The sequence below is a fragment of the Oncorhynchus tshawytscha genome, linkage group LG04 (genome assembly GCF_018296145.1).
Source record: "Oncorhynchus tshawytscha isolate Ot180627B linkage group LG04, Otsh_v2.0, whole genome shotgun sequence".
In the NCBI taxonomy this organism is placed as follows: Eukaryota; Metazoa; Chordata; class Actinopteri; order Salmoniformes; family Salmonidae; genus Oncorhynchus; species Oncorhynchus tshawytscha.
In genome coordinates, this window is record NC_056432.1 from 69,300,189 (window position 1) to 69,315,853 (window position 15,665).

Genomic DNA, 15,665 nt, shown 5'->3' on the forward strand with positions numbered 1-15,665 from the left:
TGGTAGCTGGTGAAGGTGGTGCGGTTACGCCTCTTCTTGCCCTTGTTGCTCTCACCCTCGCCCTTGTCCATGGGGCCGGCCATGTCCGAGCCTGGTCGGTCCGAGGGGCCCTTCACGCCTTGATCCTTCACACTCAGGTAGCTGCCGTCCATCCCAGAGGGGTCAGAGTTCGGGGTCAGGTCAGAGTCTGTCAGTCCTGAGCTGTCTTTACCTGGAGAGAGGATGAGAGAAGGAAGGTGTTAGAACACAATATATCTCGTACTGTGCTCAATTATTATGGATGTGGTTATTATTGACACCATATGTTTTGGGACTGATGTGCAACAGAAAACTAATTTAGACTGTGTTTACAGTATTATATAGCACTAGCACAAGGACCAAATGACTCTTGCAGCGTGTTGTTCTCTGAAAGCTCCCTGGCCAGTTAGTTCCAGGTCTGGACTCTGGTTCATGGTGTGGTAAGGAGTGGGGGTGTAAGCTGTGTGACTCCCAGAACACTCCCCCCATACTGCTGCTCATAAATCATGGAAACAGACATCCTGGCAGGCAGTAATTGTAGAATAGTAGACAATTACAGGTTTTCACGTCTCTCTCTCTCAGTATGGTTGGGGTTGGAGTCAAGTCTTACGCTGGGGGAACTCAGGCCTTTAACACAGACGCGTGGTCTGTGGTGTGGCTGCAAGCTGAAGCTCACTTACTAACGAGACTAAACTAACCCGGCAACAAGAGTGTCAGTGGCAATTTGCTGGACGTTAATTTGTAGCGAGGGGAAACACACACAGCAGCCTATCCGTGAAACCTCAGTCAACCTACTGATCATAAATTCCCATGATGCTGTTTGTGCCAGTGTGCCGTTCGTTCATTATTCCACTACAGTGCCAATCCTCTGTGCCCTTACTGCCCTCCCTGCCTGTGGATCATTAAACTCTCTCCATTACGGCTTCTATTAAGGGGTCTGTTTGGGGTCCTGGGAAGGCAATGTGTTGTCATACTCACTCATATGAACTGCAAACCCTCCCCCTTGGGCTCTAGGTTGTTCAAGGGGGTATAGAATATGGTTTGGGGTCCAAGCCAAACCTCACATCTGCTTCTCAACCCCTCTGCTTGGTGACGTCCCCTCTGGCTCGGTCTAGTGGTGAGTCCAGGCACTACGCTCCCCTCTGTTTAGCTTAGCTCTAAGAGACAGGGAGTTATTTTAGGGAGCCCAGGGTTGGGATGTGCTCATTTCTTATCTGAGGCTGGGGTAAAGCCTCGTCAAGTTAGAGCCAGGGGGTGTAGGTGTGCATGTGAGCTTCTGGTGTGCATACTGCTTTCAACACAGCAGGGAAGCATGCCCTCCGGACCTCCACACAGAGCCTTGTTGGGTAATGTGCTGCAAGGTGAGGGGACCTGATAGCTCATCTGATGATACACACACCCTCGGTCCCCCGCCCTACACACCTTTCAAGGACTTGAGTAAAGGGAGCCGCATAACAGTCAATGACACCATAAGAAATATAAGCCGTGCTGTAGGATTTGTTTACTGCAGGGGCCACACTTAGGGAAAGCCCCTCTTCCTACCATAACATTGTAATATAGTTGTTCACTTATACCAATCACTGCTGCACTGTTATGTTTCACACGTATGATTCTCAAAACCTCCAACTCTCATTCTGTCTGTTATTGTCATACTGTAAGTTAGAGCTTTTCCCTCGGAGTTGGATATGAGGAAAAAGATGACTCCTGGTGTTGGTAAATAATTGTGAGGGTCTGATTTGAGCCGTCTCAGCAGCATGCTCATTCTCTCTGGCTGTGTCAGTTTGCCTTCTCCACGCTGCTGCCGAGCACCCTGGCCACTGTGGACTGTCAGGCAGGCAGCATCTACTGGGACCCGGGCCCTGGCCAGGGGTATAATGGCTCCCACATTGCCTGCTGCCTGCCCAGGACTGACACATCCTGTTAAGCCTGAGATGAGCTAGCTCAACCTAAATGTAAATCATTTCTAGTTATTCCCTCATCATATGCCCTTGCACCGATGGTCCCAACAAGGCAAGGCTGTCAGGCTGCTTGAAATCAAGGGCTCTCTGCTGATCAAAGACTCTTGTTTATGCCCTGTGTCATTGATGGTTTTTGGCAGGCACAGGGTATTGTGACAATCTCCCGCTTGTTATTCGTGCGCTGGGCCGTGGCTGCGAGGCAAGGCATTCTCCACTGCCCAAGGTGAACAGCAGTGGGCCCTCCCGGGGCCTGGGCCATATGGATGAGGAACATGAGAAAGTCTTACTGCAAATAATGTCAGTCAGGATACCCATGCAGTGGAGGGAGCCCTGAGTGAACACAGCCATTAAAGGCTAATGTTGAATTGTTTCTTCCTGTTAACAGAGTTGAGTTAGTAAAAGACGGATAGAAGGAGATATGCCTGTAGCAAGAAGCCCACTGAGAGTAATTGGCATGGAGAGGTCCTTCTGAAATAGCAGAGGTAATATTTTTGCCATCTCAACTATGGAGGTAAAGAACTTATAAGTCATCACTAAAAGTAGTCATCACTAAAAGTAGTCATCACTAAAAGTAGTCATCACTAAAAGTAGTCATCACTAAAAGTACATCACTAAAAGTAGTCATCACTAAAAGTAGTCATCACTAAAAGTAGTCATCACTAAAAGTAGTCATCACTAAAAGTAGTCATCACTAAAAGTAGTCATCACTAAAAGTAGTCATCACTAAAGTAGTCATCACTAAAAGTAGTCATCACTAAAAGTAGTCATCACTAAAAGTAGTCATCACTAAAAGTAGTCATCACTAAAAGTAGTCATCACTAAAGTAGTCATCACTAAAAGTAGTCATCACTAAAAGTAGTCATCACTAAAAGTAGTCATCACTAAAAGTAGTCATCACTAAAAGTAGTCATCACTAAAAGTAGTCATCACTAAAAGTAGTCATCACTAAAGTAGTCATCACTAAAAGTAGTCATCACTAAAAGTAGTCATCACTAAAAGTAGTCATCACTAAAGTAGTCATCACTAAAAGTAGTCATCACTAAAAGTAGTCATCACTAAAAGTAGTCATCACTAAAGTAGTCATCACTAAAAGTAGTCATCACTAAAAGTAGTCATCACTAAAAGTAGTCATCACTAAAGTATTTCAGAAATACAGCATCAGTAAATCAAATCAAATTGTATTTGTCATATACACATGTTTAGCAGATGTTATTGCGGGTGTAGCAAAATGCTTGTGTTTCTAGCTCCAACAGTGCAGTAATATCTAACAATTCACAACAATACACACAATACACACAACCTAAAAGTAAAATAATGGAATTAAGGAATGTATGAATATTAGGATGAGCAATGTCAGAGTGGCATTCCTCACTACATTTCATGATCACTGATTGAGCAGGCAGACATTTCCATTTAGCATCATAGTGGATTTTCCTGAAGATAACTAATACTCAGACACTTTCACCTTAGCTGATCGGATTTCACAATCAGGTTTTGGCTTAGTGAAAGTATGATATGTTATATACTGTATAAAGCAAAGACACTTCTGTCTCTATGACAGGATATGTTCTGACATGCTGCTGTAATTTATCAGTGGTTACAACCCCCCTCTCATTTTCACCTTTCACCTGTTATACAGATCTAGAGCTCAGCATCCCTGATACAACACTTGGAAGCAAGCAGACAATAAACTCCTCAGTCCCTTCTGCTAAAACCTCATAGCGTGTTTCCCATTTAGAGGAATCTGCTCTACAGCAGTGTTCACTGATTTTTTTTTCTTTTTTACTTTGGATCCAAGATTCCACATCAGTTCCAATTACAGCTCTCTGACGGAGAGAGGCACGTCTGGAGCCCATTGTTCTTTGTCTGCCCCAACCCTGTTAGGGATCTGACATACCAAGTCTACAGTGACTGTACAACTGCTGTGATCTAAAATTGAAATATCTTCCCTGTTCCTTTCCAGTTGTATAACTGCTGTCTTATGCTATTTGTATGTTTGTTTACAGTAAGAAATAATGAGATGTGATACAGAACTGTGGCTGTGTCCAAGTACAGGATAGTTCGGAACTGAAATCTTCATATTATTCTTTACAATGTCAAGGAAACAGAATACTCTTCTAAATCAGTCCAGATCTGACCAAGCTGAAACCAAGAGAGTCTGAAAGCAGAGTTCATCAGTGGGTGAGAGAGAAGAGGGGTGAGGTTAAACCAGAGAACTAATTGGCAGTTTAACCCTAACAGTATTCACACCTGCCTGCAGAGCAACACAGGGTCTTGTAAAACCCTTTTTAATAGCGTCTACATTTCCCCACAAAAAAATGTCTTCAAACGTAATTTTATATTCTGCACTGTAAGTCGTTTAAAAAGTTGTGTCCACAGAAAATGTCAAAATAAGAAAAAAGATGGTTACGTTAGAGTAATAGATATGATCATCATAGCAGCTATGCTATGAGGGGTAAATGACTATAGTTCCTGCCCTTGGATATCTGTGCTGGACCCCTTAAAGTTAACAAGGGTCAGACCTTCACTGGGGACAGACGTTAAGTCGCTGTCAAAAAATGAGAAGGGAACATCAAAGTGTAATTTAACTGGCAGTAAAGCGACAGGTCGCCTCCCCAGCCTCTTTATTGAAAAGGTTGGCTAGGGTCAGCTCACAGCATTTAAAAGAAACACTATAAATTAGACACCCTGCGGTGACTGAGAGCGATTAATGACAAAATATTCACAAACCTGAAAAAATATCCCTAAATATTAGAAAACGTAAATAAAAGAGATTAAGTGTGTGTAGTCTAGGCTTGATAGATCCCTGTTTTGACTGGACCCAGGAAGCAGAGGAAATTTGTGTAAGCTGTTTTCTCTGCTAAGCATTTATTTGTAACTCTAATTTGGTTTGTTTTCCCTTCTTAAAATATGGATTGAATCATAATGGGAAGCTTTGTGCTCTGAAGTCCCACCATCTCTGTGAAGTCCTCTCTTCCTGCTCGTTCTGCTGGCTGTGAGGCTGTTACATAAAGACAGACACACTAACTAACACAGGTAGTGGATGGAGAGACTGACTGGTGTGTTGAGATGTAAACTTTATCATGCCTACACCATGACGAATGAAAAGTGATGTGAGAGACATTGATCCATTTTATTGCAGCCTGTGAGTGTGTCACCACAAGGCATTAGCATGGGGAGAGCCTTATTAGCAAGCCCTCTGCCTACACGGCCATTTGCAAAACCAGAGCTAATCGCCTACCCAAAGGCAGATGGAGTCGAGTCTCAGCAGTTCTTATAAACCCGTCCTTCTTAAACGATCTTGTTCCTGGTCAGGAGCACCATGACACCACTACGAATAGCACCGCAGTATGAGTAGGCTATGGTGTCAATTGCAGTCATTGAAACAGTTCAAGGTTAGCCTAAGTTGGTGCTCACTAGGCCCATGCCTTTCTCATATCCCTGTTTCCCTCTCATATGCCTGACGCCATAAACAAAACCTCAGCTAACGGATGAGAAAGTTCCATAAGTACCTCTCTGACTAGCTTATAGCTACAGTAGTTTGGGAGCATCTGATAGGTAAGCGTCCACTTTGAAGTCAAACACTGAGAGGGATGATTCATCCCATCAGGCTGCTGTGAGGTGCACACGCTGCGCCAAAAAACAACTGCTATGGGAGTGTATCCATAAAGCCTGAGACACTGATAAATCACCCCTCTCTCTTCAATGTTCTTTATCTGTCTGAGAGTCTCTCTCAGGCCCTAGAGCATGGCAGGATCTCCACTAGCCTGAGACTGGGCTAGGGTCTACTCAGTGCCTTTTCCACAGTTTGGCTAGCTCTAAAACAAGGTCAAAACAGTGTTAGACAATTACACATAAGATGAAGGAACAAAGCTCTATTTGTCTTTCTGAAACCAACTTATTAGCATATCTGGAAACACTTTTCCCTGCTCTTATACCCATGTAAATACACAATAATAACTGTAACAACACTGTAAGTTGTGTTGGAGATATAATACCCAGTGTAATGCAACGTTCATGCAAACTAATATTTGACTGCGTATGCTGTGGTTTTAACCAGTACTGTACTGAAATGACTCAAATAAAGAAAGACTTCATGTTCCAATAGATTTGAGGTTATTTGAATGAGTGCAGAGGGAGACCCCTTGAGAGGGGAAGGCTTCTTAATGTGAGATCCTCTCAGTTTATCTAACAGTTGACGTTATGTTCCCTCCTCCTTTCCCAGTGAGGTCTGAATCTCTCGGGTGATGTTAAAAACCACAATGAAGCAAACACACATTTTACGAGTGCACGGGAATGCCATAATAAAAGACAGGTTGGTCACTGTCCTCTTAGCATCATGTGGATTCCACTTCTGACAATAGCATTGTTATACTGAAGTAAATACAATGTGGAAAGAGCACTAGATTGTCCTTGGTGGTCCAAATTGTTAATCACTTGTAACTAAGCAAAAATGATAATCTGCTTGTGAAATAATATATAATTTCATATAGGCTTCTTAAAATTCTTTACATCAGCTCCCATGTGAACTTACATAGTACTATGTCATTAGGAAACACCATGTGAAATAATGTGATTCAATGGGTAGTTTATCGAAAAAAGCAACACGCTTATCATTTCAGTTCTTGTGATGGGTGCCACTGTCCAGGCCAATGGACAAGCTAACTTTTTACTGTACTATAACGTCTGAGAAAATGTATGCATAGTAGGTGATATTACAGACTCTAATCTTCTGGGATATTCTTTGTGCTGGACGTCTGATCAGTAAGCATCTTCTGAGGGCCTCCACTATGGAGGGTTTAGTTACACAGCAGAGGATCTGACTGCCGGGCTGAGAGAAGGCCTGGAGTACAAGGTTCAATGTAGCCCTGTCGCACTCCGGCCGGGAAGATTGAGCCTAATGTAAATTGCTGTGCCAAAATACGAGTTAACTGGTAAAATGATCCTAGGTCCTTGTCACCTCTAGTCATGTCAGCAACCTGCTGAAGTGTGTCCTGGTTCTCCAGGCTTCGCAGCACTTCCATGGCTGGTTTCTGTTACCCGCTGTTCATATCAATCAGCACAGACGGACAGAAAGAAAGGCTCAAATGGTTGTGCTGTACTAAAGACGGTAGAGGGAGAAGGGGCAGCAGATGGGGTGTTGGTGGCTTCAGTCTAGATTGAAAGGATCTCACAGGACAGTTGATTCACACCTCCTATATCCTCCCTCTCTTTGAGTGAAAACACGATAACACGAAAACACGATTGTAACCGCAACTATGTACCAAATGCTTGTAATATCACAACAAAGGCTCTTCCTCTCTCCATCTATAGCTCATGAATAGTTCATGGAAAAGCTCTTGGAATGTTAAAGTAAATAGTGATCTTGACTACAAATGTTGCGTAAATATAATGTACGTTTCTGTTTGGATTATTTTGGGTTTTAGATCGATTCGCTCTGGAGAATTTTGGGGTACAGCTCTTCTAAAAAGGAAAGGAAACCAGAGTTAAAGGTCTCTGTGTCCTGTCCTCAGGGGGGACAGTCAAACACCATAAGAGGAAAACTCCTGTTGCTTCAAGAAAAATACAAAGAGATTGATGTTCCTAGTTTGAAGGTTAAGTTCTCAGTGGGTACACTGACCCCTTTAGACACTGTAGAGAAGCCAAGGATAGCTATCTCTGACAATGTGCATTGTTTGTGTGTGTCAAACCAAGTCAATAAATAATCTGTTATTCCATCTTATTCTATTCTACTATATATTTTCATGTAAAAAACACAATCCACCAATGTAAAGGCCACCTGTTGTCAGATTTTATCAGGTTGAATTTTGGCCACTCTCCCTGAGATGTTCAGAGCCAGGCCCTAAATATCCTATTACCTGGCGGAGAGGAGTCTGGTTTATGGAGCCTGGAGTCCAGTGGAGTCTAAAAGCTTTTATCACTGCATGTAGACCCGGCTAGGAAAGGGACTGCTCTCCCCTACTGCTAATGCACAGACCTTGTATATGTTGTCCCTGAAGTAGCATACTGTTGGTCCAGGGCTGCTGGACCTGAGAGAACCTCAATGTAACTGGACTGATGGGCCGTTTAAAGTGTCCCATTTGTTTCATCTTAAGAGGTTTGAATGGAGGAATGGTTGAAACCATGCCATTTGTTACCCTGTACTCTTTTGGAGCAACAGTTTTATTTTACCATAATTCAATGGTGGCTTAGAAAATCTGTATGAAAATCTAAAGGGTTCTAGCTGTCCTTTACAATTTGGTTGACGAAACAATACATTTCCCTTTGCCTCATTTCTAAGTTGCAGGCACAAAGTATTTGTTTCCTTCCTCTTACAGTACATAAAGATTTGCAAGCACAGTACATACAGCATGTTAATGTCCACAAAATCATTCACTAATCCTTTCAATCACTTGCAACCCACCCCATAAACAAATATTGTATTGGTGACATGTTGTGTATTTGTATGCGGCACTTGTTTAGCAAGGTTACACAAACCAGTCACCTCTTGGACACTCAAGGACTGTCTGTGCTTACTGGGGGCTGGCCTTTGAATGTATAAAAATAACTGGGGGAAGTGCTGATGTACATCTGAGTCACATTAATGGTGGAGGTCTCCTGTAGTGCTGAGACGTTCCTGCCTGCTCTTTAACGCTCGCTCTATCTGAGGAGTCAGTCATACCTGTGGTCAGGCAAGGCTGCTGCAAGGGTGACTTCCACTGTAAAAATGTGCACGGTCTACCCAGCCAGTCTGTGATACCAACTTGGTCCTGGGCCTCCCCTGTGAGCAGTTTTGTTTTTTTGTCCTCGCACTACACAGCTGATTCAAATAACCAAAGCTTGATGATGACTTGGTTATTTGAATCAACTCTGTAGTGCTAAGACAAAAACAAAACATGTGCCCCGAGGGTATCTGTTGTAAAATATTAGATATGTAAACTTCCTTTTTAGTGGCTCACTTATTGCTTTAATAAGATACATTAGGACAGCATCATTAGTCTAAGTATTATTTATGGCGGTTTGTTTGGGATTAACAGCGGCAATCATTTTCTTTACATCTACCGAGTGTACGACGTTATGTAGACTACAGGTCACTGGCAAGTTCAGTTGAACGCAAAAAGAAACAAACTCCCTTAAAATCTCCCGAAAACAGCGCTGGTATTTTCTTCAAAGGACCCCGCGGTGTCTAGCGGGAAATATTGTAAAGACTGTGACTCCAGGAATTTCAGCCTACCTGCTTAAACCTGATTGAAGTAATAACTCACGAAGTCCCCGTTGAATTACCTGCCATGACTTATACCTGTGGTCGAAACCAATAAGGCTCCCAAGACCAGGTTTAGGGTCTTTAAAACGTGACCCTAAATAAGATCTCGTGAGTGATTATGTGATCTGGTAGGTTTACGGAACATAAAAACTATTCCCCGGACACAAACGCATTCCATTGCAAATATGACCCCGAGTTGATAGGAAAGTGTGACAATGTGTTTGGGTTTTTAGTATAGGCCTATGTGATTCAAACGCACCTTCAAATCGATCATTCAATTTTCAGTCCGTGTCTATACGTTTTCATTAGTTGACTTTGTATATGCCGAGCATTTTCGTAATTTCTTACAGGTTTATGTGCAGGCCTAAACCGGATCTTTTCCGCGCTATATTACGCATGCCTATCCTGTGAGTCATTACGTACCAAAGGTTAAGCAAGGCCATGACACAGGATTGGAAATTAAATATATGAACAACTGAATATTATTTTTTAACTTGAATAACTTGTAGGCTTAAAGTTATAGGCATACCACGTTTGGCGCCCGTGCGTAATGTGCTTAAATGACCAATAGAGAAAAGACTGCACATACGGGTTCGAGTTTGAATCAGAGTATTTACTCATTTATTTCAGGTGAATATTTTCTTGTTCAGAATTATCTCAATATTAGAAGCTATATAATGACTATATAATAGGCAACTTGTTGATTTTGAATAATAAAGATGTGCATACGGTAAATGACTTCTGATTCATCATAATATGCTCATATGGTTAACTATTGTTTAACTACTATTAATATTATTATTATTATTATTAGTAGTAGTAGTAGTAGTAGTCGTCGTATTCCCATAGATTCCCAGCAGTGATCAATCAGTCGCATACTCTTGACAAAGCAAGTGTCTGGTGTTCGTATGTTGTTGTCTAAAGTTATTTGATTAAACCAAAGAGATTCGATAACATCTGCACAGCAGACCATCATTAAATCTTATATTGATGGCTATGCTATGTTACGTCACCCGTTTAAACTAATTATGTAGCGAGGAAAAGACTGATTGGTTTATGTGCTTTTATTAGGGTTTACAGAAATCCTATTCTGGCACGTTAGTGGCATGTTTTCAGTGCCCAGCCCTCCTCCGTAACTCAGCTGTAAATACTTGATTATGTAATAATAATAATATTATTACTGTTATGATGATGATAGTCTAGTCATCAACAATAATATAATCTTTATCCTCATTAATATCATCCTGATCCTCATCATGGTAGCCATTAGCCAACAGTAAGGACAGCATGGCAAAGTTTAACTGAAGTTTCTTCATGTGTACTTTTTTCTCACGCTAGACCAGACAATTGATCAATGTCTTCTCCTTGACAGCAGTGATTCAGTGCTTTCGCTTTTATATTGACATCTCAACTCGTTATATCCTCTTTGGTTGTGTCCCTATTTTCTCATTTTCACGAAGGACAGGACTCCTGTCGTTTTCACTAGATATTCATTAGAATATCTGTAATAGTGATTAATTAACATGTTTAGTGAAGCCTATACTTTCGATTAATCGAACCGTTCACATGCACAGCAGTGCAAATTGATATTAGTATATTGATGAAAATGGTTAAATATTCTAATTTCATTCTATAATTTCAGTAATCTGGCATTTGCTTTTAATTTGGATGTTGTTTGTGTTAGCAGCACTGTCCAGTGTCCATACGTTCACTGCATGCATCTTTAGTGTCGGTTTTGTTTCTCTATTTATTGATCCGGAAAAACAGAAAACGGATGTTATTGTTATGTTATAAATCAGGTGTAATGGGTATACATTTACATTTTCTAAATTACACAGATGGATGGAAAAATACTTACGTTTCCTCACAGATCGCTTGGTTGATTTTCGAGCATGATTAATTAAGGATTATTGAAATTGTGGGGATTTTTACTTATCCTTGCGCTTAATGTTACCTGTAGCGTTCAATAAACTATCATGTGGTTCGATCATCGTCTATGCACTCTTACTTTTTGTAATAAAACATTTGAAGAATGTGCGTTTAAATGAAGGAACGTTGGACATCTTTGATCAAAATGTAGCCTAAAACTGAGACAGAATTGGGCCACATTTAATGAAAATGTTTTAGAAGTGAGCTAACTACTCTGTTTTATCTAGACAAGTCAGTTAAGAACAAATTCGTGTTTACAATGACGGGTTAACTACCTAGTTCAGGGGCAGAACCTTGTCCGCTCGGGAACTCGATCCAGCAACCTTTCGGTTACTGGCCCAAAGCTTTAATCACTAGGCTACCTGCCGCAATTGGTTTATAGAGACTTCGAAACGTGAGACTGACATAATTATTTGGCAGAAAGTCTTAGGCATATTTTGCCTCTATTATAATTTTAGCACTGCTTTAGTCTTGTTGAAGTAAACCATTTTCTTGAGGATTCATGGCCTACGTATCGAATATCATCTGGCTTTGGTCACTGACTTCTCAACCATAAACAACAAATGAATCACTTTTGAAATTTGTAATAACTCCTAAAAAAATTCTTAGCACTTGTAGCCACTCTCCTGAGAGAGGTTCCATAGAGCTTTTACCGCAGTATTTGATGCTTCCCTCCAGTTGATCATCTGAGAAGCCGCTGTATGTCCGTGGGTTTTCATCTCACCCACAAGTTGCTCGCAGATGGTTAGAGAAAGCGATGGATTTTGCGGTATTTGTGTTAAATTTATAGCATGGGTGGATTTTTCCTGCGCTCAAGATGTGCCCTTTGTTAGACCTCTGTAGAATATTTTCAACATAAAGATATAGTTCGGTAAATCAGTAGAGGGTATTATTTCTTATTAAGAATTAAGAATTGCATGTAGGCATTTTACACATTACATATTAATTTAATGCAACGTAACTGTGGGTTTCGAGTTGGAAAGTTAAAGTTTGTATTTCATTGTAAAATAAACAAATATTTCTTAAGAACTTGTGATCCGTTACACTTTATTGTATGGTCATACAAACATCTATAAGGTCACCAATACCCAAGTCACGCTAATGCAACGTTTCTGCAGAGTGCACGTAGGCTATTGTAGGCTAGAGGACTTTACAGTGTTATTTTGTCAGTTCAGAAAATCAGGCTGTTTGATCAGCAATGTTTTAGTTACAATCTCTAATTCACCACAGGCTATCAGTTTGGGCAATCTTTTCTACAAGAATTGGATTATCTTTACCTTGATATCATATAGGTGCCAAAACGTGTGTGTGTGGGTGTGTGTATGTCAACGATGGATTCTTAACATTTGCAAACTCCCCCAATATCTATTGCTCATGAGACAATATTGAGTAAGTAGCCTATACATGTAAAGAGACTAGGGATAATAACAATATTGGTCCGCTGATAAACTATTTCCCATATTTTTCATGCTTGAAATCGTGATAATTCAATTGTCCGATTCAGATTCAGTATTAAGGATTGTAATGCAGATTATCGCATTAAATATAGCCTAATTTAATTCAATCGTCAAAGGGAAAACGTGATAGTCGGGAAGGTTATGCCTCTTCGTAATTGTGTTACAGGGGATAGTTGTGGCTGTAATATTGGTAGTAAGTTGTGAAGTCCATCACATTGAGTTTGTAAAGACTCATGCATTGACAAATTCATATGCGATTAGTGATATTATCCTAACACCCGGGATGATAGCAGACGGGATTACTTCACCCATTTCTTTTATTTTATTATCGGTTTTGGTTATTGGAAGGAATTTCTCAACGTACAGGAAACTGTTTAAGAGGCATGTGGAGACAGGCATAACGTTCCCAACTTTAAGAAAATACTCAAAACATCCCTCATAATTGGGGGAATAGTCAGTCAAGTGAACATATATTTACACCGACCAGTGTATACAGAACACAAGCACAATTTCTGTTGTCATTTGATGTGGTTTCTCCATAAGAGTAAACAATACGGGACACGGGAAATCTCCGTTCGTTCGAAACAGAACTGTGGTTTTACTCACCATAGCAGGGAATGAGCGCTCCGTTGTGTCCGCTTTCTTGGTGCAGTTTGCCTCCTTCGGGGGGGGTTTTGCAAGAAGACCTCTGCATGAAGAGGTGGTATTTGTTAAAGGTGCCTTCCCCAGTGGTGACATCCAATGACTGACACTCCTGTTGGAATGGGCTCCGAGACTTTTCTCCGTAAGCCTGACCTTTGTTTGGCAGGAAAGTGGGGCTGTATTTGGTGTCACTTACTTGGAATGTCCTAAACGGGTTCGTCGGATGATCCCTACCTTGCGGTGCAGAGGGGCTATAATATGAATCCATGGATGTCATATCGCAGTATGAGACGCACGTCTCGGCGTTCATGCCTAAAAAAGTTACTGGGAGAAAAAGACTTCCAAACTTTTTTCTTTCTTTCCGTTTTGGAAAGGGAAGCAAACAGATACCCTCACTCTCTCTCCCTCTTCCACATACGGATGAACACACGCATACACACTGTCACGCACACACACACACACACTGGCACGGCAGCTGTGTTTGGTTATAAAACGATTCAGATGTTTTCCAGGAACCACTTGCTGACCAAAAGCTAAAAACTCCCCTTAAGGTTTAGACGAGTAACAAAAATGCGTCTTTCTTCAGAAGATGCAACCCAGATCTCCCCGAAATACACTAGAGCTGTGTGGACTTTAAGTCAAGACATCTCCGGAGTGATTATGTTGATAAAATGAATGGGTGATGTCAGTCCTTTCCTCAGAAGAAAAAAACGTCTTCTTTTTTTAAATATGTGGGGGGACTTAACACATGACATTAATGTAATTAGGGTATGAATATATAACTAATTGTAAGTGAAGGGCAACAGCGAGAGCGCAATTTTATGATTGATTCGCAATGGTTCGTCAAGAGGGGACTTCTTCCAGACAAATGGAATCTCGACACATACAGGACAATATAGCCTATCCTTGTTTCATGTGTCTTGTGTGATTTGTGATACGGATAACTATTCTACATTTATCTGATTTCCATTTATATGTTGGGGGGGTATGTGTGTTTTAAGCAGAATTACATTTTATTTTTCTGGAAACCACATCACTCAGAAAATATTTTCTATCGTTAAAGATGAGTTGGCATATATTCAGAATATCTACAACTTCATCCTTATATTCCGTTGATCGATCTTTTTTTACTTTTTGAAGGCCTTTTTTCTCATGTTATCAACTGATTGGAAATAAATCACATTGCACTTATAATTTATCTCCGTGTCAAACCCTTCCACTCTTGATGTGATTCATTTAATATCGCCGGGTTCAAGCTTTAATGCAACTTATTTACCTTAAGCCTATAGCACGGGTTCTCTAATTAGACTCGTTTGCAAAGGTTGAATGAGTCCCATCGATAAATGAACCACACTGATATAACGATATAACCACGTCTAATTCAACAAAATCATACAATTTGGGCGTAAAGGCTTATGGGCTCAAAATATTATCTAATAATTTCAGTGAAATTAGTCCAATATGTCTTAATAATTGGAGATATATCTCTATTACAACGATTATTGCGAACTCGGCAACAAGCACATCACTGAAATGTTAAAACGTAGTCATCGTTTTTTCTATTGCCACTTACTTCAATATTTTAATAACAGATTAGGCCTATGTTAATGTGCTCGTGGGACGGTGGGACATTTATTTGTCACAAGCAGGAATAAAACATATTTTCCTCCTTGAGTTACTTATTTCATTGTTATCTCCAATTTTGTGGGATATTGCTCAGCAAATGAACTATTTTAATTGAATTGGTGAAGAACATGCTTGGCTACTATAGTCACTGTATTAAGCGTTGGACATATGGCTATTAGGCTACAATCTTACTACAGCGAGTTGCTGTGTAAAGCCCCTCTGGTGAAAAATATTCCGCGTAAAATATCTCTGCAGTAGGCTATCTGCAACAACATGGTTCTTTGATCGCTGAATGTTCACGGTGTGGTTCATGGGTAATGAGCTTGGAAACGAGACTGACACCCTCCTAAAACCTACAAGTGAAGTGGTGATGACAGAGTATTAAGACATGATTAGGCTACATTCAAATGTAATGTCCTCAATTAAGCGAATTTAGCACAATCTCACACTCATTGTTTATGTAAAACATATTGCATGCGTGGGCTGAAATCGAGTCAAACTTTTAATTAGGATAAATGTCTAATTTACTGTTTAATTAAGTATATCAAACGCAATATACAAAAACATAATTAGCCTATTATGAAACGTTTCCCAAAAAGCAAAGGCCTAGTCAAAGGCAGCCTCCATCGTTGGAGCTATTTGAAAATGAGTGCCTTTTGCTGTAGATCACTTTGAGAGCGAAGGCCTGCATGCTTTTCAGATGCTACAAAACGAATGTTCAATAAATAAAATAATTAGACGATAGAGATTTCGGTTAATACTATTGGACATGGCTACATGGTGATATTACAG

At 40.6% G+C, this 15,665-nt stretch overlaps 1 protein-coding gene across 2 annotated transcripts in view; it reads right to left on the bottom strand.

The window, feature by feature from the left end:
- alx4a (ALX homeobox 4a) overlaps window positions 1–13,904 on the bottom strand; it is a 25,678-nt gene extending 11,774 nt beyond the window's left edge. Inside the window, exons 1-3 of one of the 2 annotated variants that reach the window (XM_042321139.1) lie at window positions 13,444–13,904; window positions 13,212–13,293; window positions 1–211 (exon numbers count right to left, since the gene is read on the bottom strand). The exon at window positions 1–211 is cut by the window's left edge and continues 103 nt beyond it. In XM_042321139.1, the coding sequence (XP_042177073.1) occupies window positions 1–211; window positions 13,212–13,293; window positions 13,444–13,557 (407 nt within the window). In that variant the 5' untranslated portion in view covers window positions 13,558–13,904. Of the gene's footprint in view, window positions 212–13,211 lie in introns of both variants that reach the window. The other variant, XM_042321138.1, reaches the window with a different exon arrangement.
- Window positions 13,905–15,665: the final 1,761 nt, after the last annotated feature.